At 37.4% G+C, this 15,491-nt stretch overlaps 1 protein-coding gene across 1 annotated transcript in view; it reads right to left on the bottom strand.

The window, feature by feature from the left end:
• The window catches only part of map4l (microtubule associated protein 4 like), a 100,968-nt gene that overhangs the window by 7,339 nt on the left and 78,138 nt on the right, over window positions 1-15,491 (bottom strand). Inside the window, exons 8-16 of the mRNA XM_041992126.1 lie at window positions 14,904-15,095; window positions 13,280-13,394; window positions 11,933-11,992; window positions 10,650-10,906; window positions 6,829-6,888; window positions 2,919-3,011; window positions 1,145-1,226; window positions 946-1,049; window positions 551-743 (exon numbers count right to left, since the gene is read on the bottom strand). Coding sequence (XP_041848060.1) covers window positions 551-743; window positions 946-1,049; window positions 1,145-1,226; window positions 2,919-3,011; window positions 6,829-6,888; window positions 10,650-10,906; window positions 11,933-11,992; window positions 13,280-13,394; window positions 14,904-15,095 — 1,156 coding nt within the window. The remainder of the gene's footprint in view (window positions 1-550; window positions 744-945; window positions 1,050-1,144; window positions 1,227-2,918; window positions 3,012-6,828; window positions 6,889-10,649; window positions 10,907-11,932; window positions 11,993-13,279; window positions 13,395-14,903; window positions 15,096-15,491) is intronic.

The raw sequence follows: 15,491 nt of genomic DNA, 5'->3' as shown, positions 1-15,491 counted from the left end.
CTTTATAATTTCATTTGATGGCTATTTTTACCAGTGCTGCAGACACCATGGTAAAAAGAATTCATTCAACCTTGTTATAAATGAGCTAGTATAGGTACACAGAGTTGGGTAGTAACTATAATCAGCTAAAACAACCTGTAGATGTTTATGCTGCATGCACTTGCAAATTAAATTGCATCTAAATTAAGGTATATTTCTGTTTTTTAATGTATACTGAATTTTTACATTTTCTTTTTTACATTACAAAGGGAAGAAGAGTTGCATTAGAGAAGTCCTCTACATGACCTCTGATTAAAAACAGTACCAAAAAAACTTACACCAAAGAAAAAGTTGCAGATTAAAAACTGAACAACTTTTTTTTGCATAGATGTCCAGTTTTTTGCTAAATGTTGCTAAAGGTGCTCAAAAAGCTTGTATAGTTGAGAATTTTCAAACTAAGATTACTACAGATTACAAACTACAGGCACAACAACAGGGAGGGCATTGCTTTGCATGTGGTCAGTGCTGTAACAATGATAGCTGTGTGTATATGTGTGTGTTTTATACCCACTTGTCTCAGTGATGCGTTTATCTATGCTAAGGGGCTCCCTCAGTCCGTCTCCACCAAAAGGAGAGGGCGCAGTTTCCTTCATGCCATTTTCCTTAGCAACACCTTCTGGCGCTGTTGCCTTAGCAACGCCTGCTTGTCCTGTTGTTGGAGTGCCACTTGGGGGTGGAGATGTCTTCTCCTCCGTTTTCTCCTCCTGCAGCCAAATATAGACAAGAGCAAGGGCACACAGAAGGATGGAGAAAAAAAAAAGGACAAAGAAAAGTTTTTCTAAGGTTCAACTCTTGAGCTTCTACGCCATCTAGTGGTGTTGGTCAGTAACAGCACAGTGAGTCAGCAGAACCAGAGAATTTAACTGTGTTTGACTAAAAATTATACTGATGGTTTTAAAGTGTGACCTTGTGTCCGTTGGTCTGCCCGGGCCCCACGTTGTCCAGGGATCCAATCTTAGACTTGGCCTTAATGTTCAGCTTGTGGGACTCGATCTTCACATCACCACCACCTTGGGTTAAAAAGTGAAGATTAGTGTAAAGAACATGGTGCAATAAAAGTTTTAAGAGAGGAAAAACAGGGGGGAGTCTAAGTTTAAAGTTGGACCTGGCTTATGTTTGATGTTGTCCTTGGAGCCACATTTGGATGTCACCTTGCTCACATCAACCTTTTTATTCAAGATCTGCACCTGGGGAAGAGAAAAGGTCATAACATTGCCTGTTAGGGCACCACATATAGTGCGAGCCATGTTTTGCTTCAGCATCCAATCTGTTTATATGCAGGAGAGCTGCATATGATACAAAACATTTTATCAAACAATGCAGATTCATTTCTTTGCCCTGGTCTAAGGGCAACTAAGGGCCTTTTTTTTGGTTTTGTTAGGCTGCTTAATGAATCTCCATTCCTGCAGATAGCTCAGGACAGGCTATTAGACCATGGCCACACTACAAGTGTGTGTTTCCAATACTAAGTAGCTTGCCAGCAGCTTTTCCAGATTAATTTTAAGAACTAATGACCTGGCTGGCACTGTGTGTTATGGTCAGTCAGATTTACAAATTTGACAACAGACTAGAGGGTGATGATGAGCTGAAAATGACCATCACTACACAAACCACCTTTAACTGTGAATACCTGCCTGACCCAGAGCTTTGACACTTTGGAGGCAGCTTGAAAGGTTAAATTCTTAATATACAGGAATATATTTAGAGGAAAAAATGACACTGCAGCAATAAATAAAAAACTTTTTACTACATATCTTAGATTTGCGTATTAAATCTTAGTTTTTTTTTTTATTTTTGCATGTCAAACAACAGAAAATAACCATACTATAATCAATGTAGAAATGACATTAGCTGTTTGTTAATAACAGTAGACCAAATAATAGGAGGTACACGGGGGAGCAAGGCAGATGTAAGATTCCAATTCTTGGGAGCAGTCACATGACCATCCTGTGCTCATGTTAAACATTACAGGTTGTCTGCACTTTGATTCAATGTGTATGGCAGAAGGAGAATTGTTGGGAAGTTGTAGCTTTCCTATTTGGTAATGTTACAGGCAAAAGAGAAAATATAATTGCAGAATTGTATTTATAGACACAATAGTACACAGTAGTCAGTTTTTTAAAACTTAAGAGGACCAGCATTATCAATGTATTTCTTGATTTTTAAAACTGAGCAGACTCTGATAGTGTGAATCAAATAATCGATTAAAATGTGGGTTATTCTAAATATACCTTTTATATGTGATTAACTGAAGTGAGATGGCAAACCGGTGCTTGTGAGAGCAGCCAAGAGATGGAATATGATAGTGCAGGTGTCAAGAGCAGATGGAAACAACATCAGGAGGGGTGGATACCAGAACCTGTGGTCAGTTTATTTAAAGTGAAATCAACCAAAAGTGCAAACAGTGCAAGCCACTGATGTGCTAATTAATGCATTCATTTCTAGTTACATGGGAAATGATAAGCTTTCATGTAAATGTTTGATACAGGAAAGAAAGTTTTTATGGTTGAACTCTATTTCCTTGCATACCAGATGAATGCTCAAATTACATTTTCCACATCTCTCTGCAAAAGACCAATCAGCAGAGCTTTACAGATAATTTATGTTGACAGATTTCATACATACATGTGGCCAACTGTCCCAAATGAGCTCTTTTTAAAAGTACAGTTCAGCTAAATTGTATTTTGTGCAAACATACAGCCAAATTGGGCTAAATGTAATAACAGTTCATAAATAGTGAACCAAATTTACAGGCTTAGAATATAAACTGGCTTCCTAGAACACAAATTGCAACTTCTAGATGGGACTTAAAGACAAAACGGAGAAGCAATTTGTGTCCACCCTAACCAGAGTCTGCTTCCACCTGCAGCAGTACTTACATTGCCACCTCCAGGGACATGTTTGATATTGTCCTTGGAGCCACAGCGAGAGGTGATGTGGCTGAAGTCCAGCTTTTTGTGCACTATCTGAACCTAAAGACGGGCAAGCAGACACACAGACAAGAAAAAGAAAGAAAGATAGAAATAAAGAAATAAAGTAAGAGAGTAAGTAGAAAAGAAAGAATAGATGTAGAATAGAAAGGCAGACAAGAGCAGCAGAAAAGAGCAGATCAGCTGGCAGCTTAAGTTGACAGAAAACAGAGTAGCCTCATACTGTAACTATGGAAGAGATTCTGTTATTCAGATTCCCTCTACGTATTAGTTGAGTAATTGTTATATGATGATCAGTGCATGTCACTGATTCAACAATACGTTTATGACATAACAAGGCAATAGTGGCTCTAAATTAGGGATGTTTATGAGACAAATTCTTAGCTGCAAATGTACGTGAAAGTGTAAAAAGATCAGGATACTGACTGAGTAACAACAGAGTGCTTCCATAAACAGCATCAGCTACCATTAAAACAGCACAGGACAAACACTGGAAGATGAGACAGAATGCATGCAAAATAATAATCCTAAAACCAGTCAGTGAGTTGGTGTTAACACATGCAGCTCACAGAGGAAATTCCAAATAAAAAAAGTGTATTCTGAATTTGGTTTTATGAAGTAAGAGCAAGAAAAAGCAAGGAAAAGTCTTTTGCACTGCCCTGCTGCTTGTCTATGAAAATACAGTCGCTAAGTACATGATTATGGTGTGGTTAGTCAGGATCTCTGCATTATAGCAGAAGAAATATCAAAATCAAAAGTCTTGATCACACAAAGGTTTATGAAATCGCCAAAATGTTTTTACAAAATGTTTTTACAAAATGTTTTTACAAAATGTTTTGAATCTGAAAGTGTTTGAAGACACTGTTGACTATAGAGTCTTCCAGCTGTGGCAAAAGATGAACATTAGAAATATAAAATGAAACTAAATTAGGGGCACCATAAGCACAATAAACAGATATAAGGATTAAGTGCAAATAATTGGTTGGTACTTTGGTACACTGGAGTGAGACTTGAGGACACTGCAAGTCGATTAAGCCACAGACGAAGCACTTACCCATCACTTGAAGCAAACTTGTTCATATAATTCATGATATTAAGTCTCACTAAATGCATTGTGAAATGCAGAAAAATTCATTGTTGCACACCTGTCTTTAGCCGAAAAATTCATCACAGATGCCAAAACACATTTTGTACCAGAGTGCAAGAATGTTTGTTTCTGCTGTGAAGTTGGCCATTAATGTTTGGGGTCTATGGGGACTCATATGCTTTTACAGCCAGACTTAGAAGGACATCAGGTCCTGTCATCATGTTGCAGCCACAAAGGTTGTCACTTAGCCAGCTTTTCCTTTTTCTTTTTTGTTAATATATCATTACTATTGCAGCTTTCGAAGATATTATTTCAGTAATCTTTTCAGACAAAACTCACACTGTAATCAATATTCCATGGAAATATGGGAAAGCCATAGAAGAAGATGGAACTTCTAATAACACGAAGGTCAATAAAGACACTGAGACTGTGGAGTTTGTTCAATGTAACACAATCAGTAGGTCTGTATTTGGCCAGTAACAACATAAACAGTAGAAGACCCACTAGGAAAAAAAAGTGCATCCTTTATTCATTGAAAATCTTCAGACAAATTTGCTTAAATAAAGTACAGTAAAGAGGGTGTATAAAGAAAAATATCAGTGTTGGAGGTAAAGAGAAACCCACTTTTTTTTTAAAGACATTTTTAATGTCTTATTTTCTGAAATTATACAAACTCTGATGTTATTGTAGTCCACGCAGTGAGGAATCACTACTATCCCCACATTTACCTTACATAAAGATAAATCCTTGCTGTCCTGTTTTGTTATCAGCAGGCCTCTGTGGTTGTACTGTAAAAACAAAACAAGACAAAAAACAAAAACAAACAAAAAAAAAAACCTGCAGCAGACATTAGACACCTTCTCGTCTCTTTGTGTCTGTCTTAAGTCTCCTTCTCCTGGTTGATTATGGCATGATGACGCAGGTGGCACCAGCAGTGGATGACTCACTGAGCTGTTAGCTCACAAACACTTAACACGTGAGGACACACACACACACGCCACACACAGAAAGCAGCAGCCTATAAACACAATTTTCCTCTCTGTATTTTTCCTCTCTAATAGCACATCATCAACATCCTGATTGATTTCATGAGGACAGATCCAGTTGCTGTGCAGTTCTGGTTCATTATGTCTTGTAAATAACCCTGAAGAATGACTTAAATTGTAGCTAGCAAGCTGAAGGGACAATGCAGGATGTTGACAATATTTACTATTACTGCAAGTGTGGAAAAAAAGCCAAACCCATGTTTTATAGGGTGCAACAAGTTTAAGACCAAATATGATCCTTTTAACAACTGCTGCATAAACACAACAGCTTTGTGATCCTTTAGTTGACAAAAAGCACACCAGTGCAGAACAAAAACACCATGAAGAATGTGCATGGTTATTTTCAGTACTTTCTCTTACCTTCACTGTATGACAGCTGTCTTTGTAATCAACAATTGGGGGTCGAAGGAAACACAGACTAATAGGATGCCAAACAATGTTTCACATTTGAAAATGTAGGCTGCCAACAATTTATTTCTTCCTACGTTTTTCTTTTATTCTCTTTTTCATTACAGCATGAAAGAACGGTACAAAGTGCACCATTCATCCATAGCTGCACTAATATCAATGCCAACTTTGGGTCAAAGTTAGGATAACACAGGAACACAGCTGGACCTTACTTCTGTACAAGAAGTAACATCAAACAGAGAGAGGCCACATGGATATGGAGGTGTGGATAATTGTACTGGTCAGCTTAAAAAGATGATGTACTTGGTCGGATATATTATGATGAAATTCAGGATGTGTGAAAGTGGTAAAGAAATTAAAAAGAAAAAAAAAAACACTTCCTAAAGGCTGCTATGAAAAATTCCAGAAGTACTCACTGGTAAAGCAATGAGGACATGATTGCTGACAAAAACTTCTAGAGACTCAGCAGTTTTTGTGAGCAATCATGTTAAATGAAGTAGTCTAAAGTAGTAGTGAACTCCACTGCTCATCCTACAAATGCATTTTCCTTATAAATGTGGCACCATTTTAAAAGGAAGTAAACCAGCTTTTTAAATGACATATAATGTATTGCCAGGAAGCTAAGTTCATACAGTACTATGCTTTAATTGAATTCTAAAGTTATGCCACGGAAAGGGGCCCCAAAACTAGCATAATGTTCTTTGTGGGTGACACTCAAATTTAATTATTTTTTTAGTCACTTTATTATCTTAAACCTTAAGTCTAATCCAAAAGCAGCTTTTATGCAACATCTCAATGACTTCTTGAAGCTGCCAAGGTTAGCTTGTGCAAACTTTCTGTTAATACGTTCCCTTTTTTTAACCTTCATAACGGGATAGAAAAAGAGAGCTAACCATGTTAGCTTTAACCACTGGCTTACTGTACTATGTCTAGCACAGGTAGATGCTAGGTATAGCTATGTATTAAAATCTTTATGACTCATTAAATTTATTTAATCACAACAAAAAAATTTTATATGTTCAATGCTAAACTAAAAATCACATTGGACACTGCTAGCTGAATATGAACACACACACATTATATCTGGATATCTTCCAAGACAATAGCTGATTAATAATAATAATAATTTATTAATAAATAAATAAATAGATATAAATATAAATAAACAAACAAGTGCAAACTTGATTTGTAGTCATCTTCATCTGTAGGTATGAACAGCACAGTGTGATGTGTCTTGGGTGGATGCTGAATGGGTGGTGTATGGGGTGAATGTAGAGAGGATGTGGGAGTACTGGTGTGTGAGGTGGCAGGGACTCACTCTGGCCTTGGCGGCAGGTGTGGAGGGGTCTGATGTCTTGTTGTTCGGGGTGGAGGAGACCTGAGGAGACAACCAGCCCCCTGGTCAATACAACCTCCAACCAACCACATGCCACAGCACAACAGGGTGGAGGAGCAGGTGGAGGGGTGGGATCATGAGGCTGAATTAATCAGATGAGTGCATGGGCTCTTACAGCCATTCAAAATGGTATATTGCATGAGAAACTAAAACATTATGAATCAAATAGAAGCAAAGGAACTGACTGCACCAGCCACATGTGTGGATAAATGAAAAACTTTAAATAATTAGAAGCACCAGTTAGATGCCAGATGTGTCTGTGGTCCAACTGAGTGAGAGAATTAGGTGGATTGTATCAGATGGAAGGTAGCAATCATTAAAAATGGCAGGAAACCACAGCACATGGAGCAGCAGGACAATGATTTACAGTCAGTTAGTACCAATATTAAATTCAGATTTGCATTAAGTGACAAAAAACAAGACAGTTAAATATCAACTCAGTGTGTCAGCTAAGTCATAGTTTCAAGACAACAGCAAAAAAAAATGCCTGGAGTATATTATTATTCACATTCCTATACTAAGGATGGAAGACCATGTAGGTCCTGCCGGATGCAAATTATTAATCATGGAAATTGAGATTATTTAAACATGCAACACAACAAATCTGTATGAGGGAAACAAAATGACACAGAGCTAGCAAAACAGAGCACATCTACCTGAATAAGTGAATGCAGTGCTATTATTATATTGTTTGATGCAGACAGCTGGAGATACACCCCTGCTGACTTTTCTTTCGTTGAAACATTTTACATTAGTCTAATTTTAGAACCAGCCGTACTGAAACGGTTAATTCTCTACACTAATTTTAATAGGCTAAAATCCAACAAGTGGAAGAAGCATCATATGAAGCTGGGTGTAGATAAAAAGGAGAATGCATGCCAAGAAATGCAAATGAAATGCAAAGAAAGGCCACAGAATGAAATGTGGATAAAAAACAAACGAAAACAGGCATTTCACCAACATTTTGTTTCTTTGCTAACCATGAAGCCAGAACCAGCCATTAGCTTTAAGTATGGACACTAGGAGATACAAATAGATTCACCAATCACACATAAGCGCACAAATTAACATGCTGTATTTTGTTGGACTTGTTTTAGTTGTTGATTTAAGTTATTTGGTTTGTAGCTTAGCTTAGGCCGAGAGTTGATTAACTTTGCCTAATAAAGAAGCCTGAAAGCTGCTAGCCTCTCTAATAGTCTCGTACAAAGACACAAATACTAACACATCTAAATTAATGGTATGTGTTTATTTGTCAGCTTATTTGTATAATATATATAAGCATAATTCTGAACAGCTAAGTGAGACACACTGCAATGTTTTTTTTTTTTTATGTTTATCAAAGTTAAATGACTACTAGCCTCAGGTTTAATGTAGATAAAGACCAGAGTTTCCAACAACCAAACTTCTGGCATGACATGCTTGTCCTCTGTCTCTGTCTCATGTCGTGCAAACATCTCTCATGCCAAATAAGAGGAACCCTCCAAGGCAGTTCACTTTAGGGTCTAGTGACATCTAGCAGTGCAAATTGCTAACTGCAGCTAGCTGAACATCCTCTGCCTACGGTCCTTGTCCCTCCTGGGCTACTGTTTTAACATGTAGGTACAACATGCTGCAGAGGCAGAGTGGAAACTGCTTTTTAAAATGTAAGGAATATGGAATGGCTTTTTATTAAATGTAGATTTGCCCTAAAAACTGCAAACTTGAACAAAAAATGTAAGCATAAAGCTCTTATGTTGTGTAACTTCTGGCTTTGCATAAGTGAACTTTCATTCCAGATGATAAATCTCTCCCTTTGGGCTTTTTAAAGGTCTAGTTTTCCTCTTAATCCTAAAACATTACCCCGACTGAAATAACTGCCAAAATAATCAGTTTAAAAGCAATTAGGTAAACTAGCTAAATATTTAAAAAAAAGAAACAAAATAATTGTATTACATCTACACACAGAGATACACTCACAAATACACATGCACAAACAAAGATGTTATTAACACAATCTAACTCCTTCCATTTGAAGCTTAACAACTGCAGTCAAGTGAAAGTTGGACTCTGACAAACAACCCAGTAGAGATGGCCAGACGATAAACTGGACTGACATATTATCACAAGGCAGAGCAAGCAAACAGAGGATCATGTCTGTGATTCAAAGCAACAGCGCAATCCTCTCCCCCGAGATGGACTTGTTTGGGAATTTTATCACATTGAAAGGAAAGTATCTCATTTGCAAAGGTGCACTTTACACTGCTTTGAAAGTTTCTATATATTAGAGCAGCAGGGAAGGAGACAGTGTGATGGATGTGAGGAGGATCATTTTCATGGCAGCATTAGACAATAACAAATACTAATAATGCTGCAATTTAAAGTAAACTGACAGACAGAGGGAATAAACAGAAAGGTGAAAGAAGAGAAAGTTAATGAAGCTGAAAAGGGAAAGACGTAATCAGAGAGATGTGTTGTTGCCATCTCTTAAGCATAACTAAGAAAAGTGCTTTGTGAACTTGACTTGCACTTCAGTAAGCCTCGATGCTTCAAGAATGAAGAACCGAAGACCACTTCGTTTCTTTTTTTTGGACAGGGCAAACAGTTTAATTTAAATGCAACATAGTGAATTACATTGAGTATTTTTAATAATTTTTTTTATTTATTTTCAAGTAATTAAAAGGGATGCAGATTTTAAAGTTCAAGAAAACATTTTGTGTTTACTGGTTCTTACAGATTTCGGGAAAAAATTGAAAATGAGTTTATGTTATTGGATGTGCGTATGTTTTATCATAGACAACTGAATCTGAAACTGTGCATTAAATGTCAGTCAGTCATTAAATGGAAACGCAGACTAAAAAGTGTTTATAGTGTCAAATCAGAGCAATAGAAAACAAGTAAAGGTCCAAATTAGCATTAGAGACAAACTAAGCACAAGCTCTAGATTATACATTTCATGCTCTTTCCTGGTAAACAGAGAGTAAAAGAGAGTTAAATTAGTCATTTGTACTACCAGATGTCACTACATCAAGTCACTACTCAAGAGAGTATTTTGTATCAGCAACTTAAAATTTAAAAGCATATAAAATTTAAATGTAAAAAAAAAAGAAAATAAAAACAACATTTACTTTGATTTTTATTCCATTGCAAATGTTATGATGGTATGGATATTTTTTCTTTTTAAGTTAGCTTTTCCTGTACCACCTTATTTTATTTTTAGTTCTAGATTACTATGTTGATGGTAATATCGTGCAAAATCTAAAAAGAAAAAAAACAAAAAGGAAATATTTGTCAACGTCATTTTCGGACATCATTTCCAGGCATCTGTGGCTCAGTAAATGCACAAGGGTACAGTGTATTTAATTTTCCACTTACTTTTTTCTTGTCTTCAGTATTTCTGTTACTTCTTTTACTTCATACATGGATGAAATTTGAACAGTTTCTTTATTTCAAAGCACATGAACTACAAATGAACTGTAATATTTCTTTAGCAAACTATTCTGATTCTTTTTCAACAAGCTGAAATTGAAAACTTCTCAAGGGGAGATTGTCTGTTATCTAATATGAGAGCTGGTCTGGCGCCGGTAGAGAGGAAGCTATCTGTGTAAAACATGTTATTATGATGTAGATCACGCAGCAGCTTTCTGAATTACTAACCATCAAGTGTCAAATCATCTGCTGATACAAGACAATTACTGTGCCACATTTCAGGAATTTTGACAGGTACAACTCTGTTCTGAATTATTCATAGACCTCGCTTGTCTTACCTTCCCTCCGCCAGGCTGATACTTGATGTTGTCAATGGATCCGATCTTGGAGCGAACGTTCTTCAGGTCTGGTGTCGGGGCGTTGATGGGTCGGGGAGTTCGGGGGGCACGGGGAGCCGCTGACTTCTTCTCCATAGGGCTCTGCTTAGGCACGGGGGGTTTGGTGATGACCCGGCGGCGATGACTAGTGGCGGATTCACCATTAGTGGTGTCAGCTGGTGTAGCAGGAGTGGTGGTGGAGACTGGACGAGGACGGGCTACAGAGATGTGGGCGGAGGAAAAACAGCTAAGAATTAAAGTTTTAATCATTTCTTGTGAAACCTGAAATCGTCATTAAGCGTCTGGCTGGGCTAGAAATCTCTTTTTTTTCTCTTAACTTATTTGCTTTCAGTAGTGGATGTAGTGCTTGGTGGGATGTCCTGCTGGGATCTGCTGTTGGGCGATGCCTCTGCAACTCAAGTCATCCTCTCCACACCTGCTCTGCCTCAGAAGATCCCTGTCTTTGCTGCTGTGGTGAATGTTTAGTTATCCAGACTACTTATAGTCTGTTCAGACTGTTTCATAAATAGATCTCCCCTTGTTTTTTTTTTTTTACAGTTGACTGAAGATATCTCCTGTGGAACCACTGCCTTCCTGGAAATCTACTCACTTTGGGAGACCTCCAGCTAGATTCATCCACTCAGCCACCTTTTCACATGTCTGCCCACTCTCCACCTGCTAAGCAAATGTCCCTGAATTACTGCCAGTTGCCCAGATACTCCCTCTGGGATTCTGCCCAACAAATTACAACTAAGTTAATAAAATTTTCCAAACCACTGTGACTCCCGGCTGGGATGAATACTTACTTTGACATTCCTCCCTGGAAGAACTCTCAAGTAAAACCTGTGAGCTCCAGATTTTTCCACCCTCTGTTCTGTTGAACTTACACACTTGCCTCTGAAATAAACCCATATTTAGTTTTCCAACTGTGGTCTGAGTCTGCTCTTTGGTTCTGCTACTTGCCACATTATGACAGAAATGTAAGTAGCATTATCATAATCTTTGGGATCCTTGTTAGGTATTAGCACAGCTCTAGAAAATAATTCATGAGGTTAATTGAGACAAAACAGAGTAGAAGCTTGTTCTATCACTGAAGTAAAGTCAATGATTAACACATTATCCTGTGAACTTAACGTGGACTTTAATTACAGGATTAAATAAAATGGACACTCTAGGGCAGCTTTTGCATTTATTAATGGCTCATAAAAATAGGACCAAACTAAATTATGTTATTTTGTTCCTACCTGTAGTCTTGGGTTTCTTGGTCTCTCCTGTTTTGCTCTCGGTCTTGTCATTCTTGTTTGCTGTGAGTAGAAAGAAAAAAAAACACATAAAAAACATGACATTGGAAGCTATTTGTAAGTTAAAGTGTACTTCACCTGCTATTATTTAAATATTTAACTGTGTATATAAAAGGCAAGCAGATGGGCAGGTGCATGGATAATCTCATAATGTGTGTTTTTTTTTAAACACAGATTAAATTCTATTATTTATCTGAGAGTATAAATAAAGTTCTGCCTGTTTTGTATGAAAGAGTTCTTATTAGCTTGCTGGATGATTTTTTTTTTCCCAAATTTTTGACACAAAATGAAATGACTGCACTATATTTTGAGTCTCTTGTAGCCCTTTTCTTTAGTATTGCATTTTTTTCATTTTTGACTTTGTTTCCATCAGTAACACAGTTACCTGAACACACACATCTTTTTCTATTTCCAGCAGCATTTATTAAAGGAAATCACGTTTTAATCAGCTGCATTTATTGAACCTTAACAGTTGCTTTGCAGATTATCACTCCAAAAACATATAAAATATGAAATGTAGCTATACAGTAATTTAAACCAAGCTTTAGTATTCTGTATGAAAACGGCTAACATTCACTCTTTGTCATTAATAATGATAACCCATTAGAATTAAAAAGGCTGGTTCGAGACTTCCAAAAATACTTGCAAGGATGTAGCAGCTGAAGGGCCAGGTGCTTCACTAGTCTGTAAAGAGGTTGGCTGAATATTAGTCTCATCTTTTTTGCTGTTCAGACATCTAAATATAAATCTGGGGAGTATTGTTTGTAACTGTGGTAAAATGCCACAGATGCATAATTTGAACAGTAATATTTGTTCATGCATCTAAAAGAAAATCTGAACCTTGCGGTGCATAACACCGATGGCTGTTAGCTGAGTGAATGAATCATATTCTCTGAGGGTGCAAAGCTAAAGTGTATAAACACCTAAACGTCTGTTTGAGAAAGAAGTCACAGGTTGACTCATCGCTCCCTCTCTTCCAGAGGCGAGATACTGTTGTGATGTGCAGATAAAAATATCGGTATGGTGTCTTCAAAAGCCAGCACTTGACTTTGATAAAGTGCAACATAAGGCAGCAATTCACTTAGCTTCCAGCCTGGAAAGGAGTCAATGTCAATGAGTCAATGCTCCAGCTATTGTTCATGTTCAGGTTTTGTAGTAGAAGATGTTGCAATAGTAAATCTATGAATGGAGACCCTATCTGAGGCAACAATGTTTATATCATGGACCCAGGTCCAAGGGGACAGGCAAAGCCAGTGTAGAAATACTGGAAAAGATATGATGTGCACGTACCTGCAGTTTTGCTTGTGGCTGTGGCAGGTGAGCCATTCTTACTGGCAGCTGAACGGGGGGTGGGTGTGGCCTTTGGTACAGGTGGGCGTTTCTCGGTTGTACCATTTTCTGGAGTCTGGAAATTAAAACAGATGACAAGCAGCTGTGGGGTGGTGCTTTTGTGAATAAGAGTATGAGTGTTAATGTACATTCTTGCATTTAGGTCTGCATATGTCCACTGCTGTGTGCATGAAGGTTACGTTGCCCTGGTCTGTGGCACAATAATGACAGAAGCTGAGGGTAAAACCAAAGATGAAAGATGGATAAAACAAGTTCCTGAAAACCACAATAGACAGGTAGAAGGAAGGAGGCTGAGATTTTAATATTGTGAGATTGAAAATTTGATTAGGGAAAGAGGGATGTCTGAGATGTCTGAAGTCCAGCAGGACTATAAGGGATTTTAAATTTTTATTAGGCAAGAGATTTGTGCAGATAATGTAAACATCTTTTATGAGTCTCAATCTATAGGAACTCTGAGTACACCACATTCCAGTTACTCATGTCCACAGGAGCTCAAGCGTGGCAAGTTCAACAGGACACAGTATGATCAGTTAAAAGCGGTAGCTACATGACTCTACTTAATAATAATAATTAATAATCTTTACAAGCAAAGCAGTTGCTAATCTAGTGCCTCAGTAGTTTTAAATGTTTTCATTATTTTAATGATTGTACTTTATTTACTTTGAATGTGATAAAAAGGGAATGAATGAATTTCAGCAGCAGTATTTCCATATGACAATATCTGATTTTTTTTAAATACAGACCTCTCAGAATAGACCTTGGACTATAATGTTGTGGTAAAGGTGATAAGACTAAAGTTAAAAAAAACATCTTTATGCCAAATTGACCTGAATTTAGGTATTGCAACATTTTTAGAGCATAATCTTGTGAGATCATCTCAGATTGACAGAAAGTCAGTGGACACTTGTTATTTGGTCAAATTCAGGTACTGGCTGTACATGCTGGAGGCAAAAAAAATGTCCAGGCTTTACAAGGAAAAACCGATGGTATGGTTGCGTATCAGTGTGTGTGGTATAGAGGACTTTCGTATGTGTGAGAGTAAAACAGATGCTGAGATGTATCTTAGAGATTTTGAGAAGACATATTCTACCATAAAGACAATGTATTTGCCCAAGAAGTAACTGGTTAATTTAGCAGTGCAATGCTTCAGTCTACAAACTTACAAATTTCAAGTTTAAGCTTTGACTGCATTTTAGTAAATTTCTCTTTTCTAGAAATCGATCTTTTAAAAAGTAGCACAGTAGTTGTGGAAAATTCACTTACCAGCCCTACTAAAAATAGAATACAATATACAAGTACAGCTAGATGATCTGATTCCAGAAATGCATGCTGGGAATTGGAAAAGACCAACTCCTTAAGGGCCTATGATTAAATACTTAGAGCAATAGTGCTTCTAACCAGCAGGTCTACACACAGCGCAAAACATATATTTAAATGAGATGCTGCAGAAGATTAATTTAGGTTTATTGTATTTTGATGAATGATTTTCTAATAAATGAAAGAAAAAAACTCCCTCAGGTGATTAATCAAGTATTGTTCATTTAATTCCATTTTATAAACTTACCTTAGCAGCCTTGTTGGAACCAGCTGCTGCTGGCGGCCTCTTGGCAGTGGTGGGTGTTGTCGCCTTGGTCGCAGGGCTTTTTTTATTGGCTGTGGTGGGGGAGGGGCGTTTGGCCGAGTTGGCCTCGTCATTGGTGGAGAGGGTGGATGGACGCGATTTGGCTGAATTTGGTTTGGCTGAACCCACATCAGGCTGGTGGTAATGGTATTTAAAGAAGCAGTGAAAACAAAAAGCAAAACAAAAAAAAAAAAAAAAAGAAAGAAAGAAAGAAAGAGAGAAAAAGGAGGACAGAGAGAGAGAAAGGAAGTGCAGCAATGAAATTACAGCAATGTTAGCGTGACATGGCAGCAGAGAGAGCAACCATATGGTAATCACAAAACGGGTCATAAATGATCAAATTTAATCAGCAATCGATACAACCTTAGAGAGCTTTTGAGGAGTAAATTATAAATGCATCAAATGAAATTAAGTGAGCAGTCCACACGTAGCATATGAAATGAAAATCAGCTCTCAGATGTTTGACTCATGCATACACACTGTAGTGCCACAAACACACAATATACATCAACACAGATGCAATATTGTTGT

This window comes from Melanotaenia boesemani, chromosome 8, assembly GCF_017639745.1.
Source record: "Melanotaenia boesemani isolate fMelBoe1 chromosome 8, fMelBoe1.pri, whole genome shotgun sequence".
NCBI lineage: Eukaryota > Metazoa > Chordata > Actinopteri > Atheriniformes > Melanotaeniidae > Melanotaenia > Melanotaenia boesemani.
Note: the sequence above shows the minus strand (reverse complement) of the source record. Positions and strands in the feature narration are given on the sequence as shown.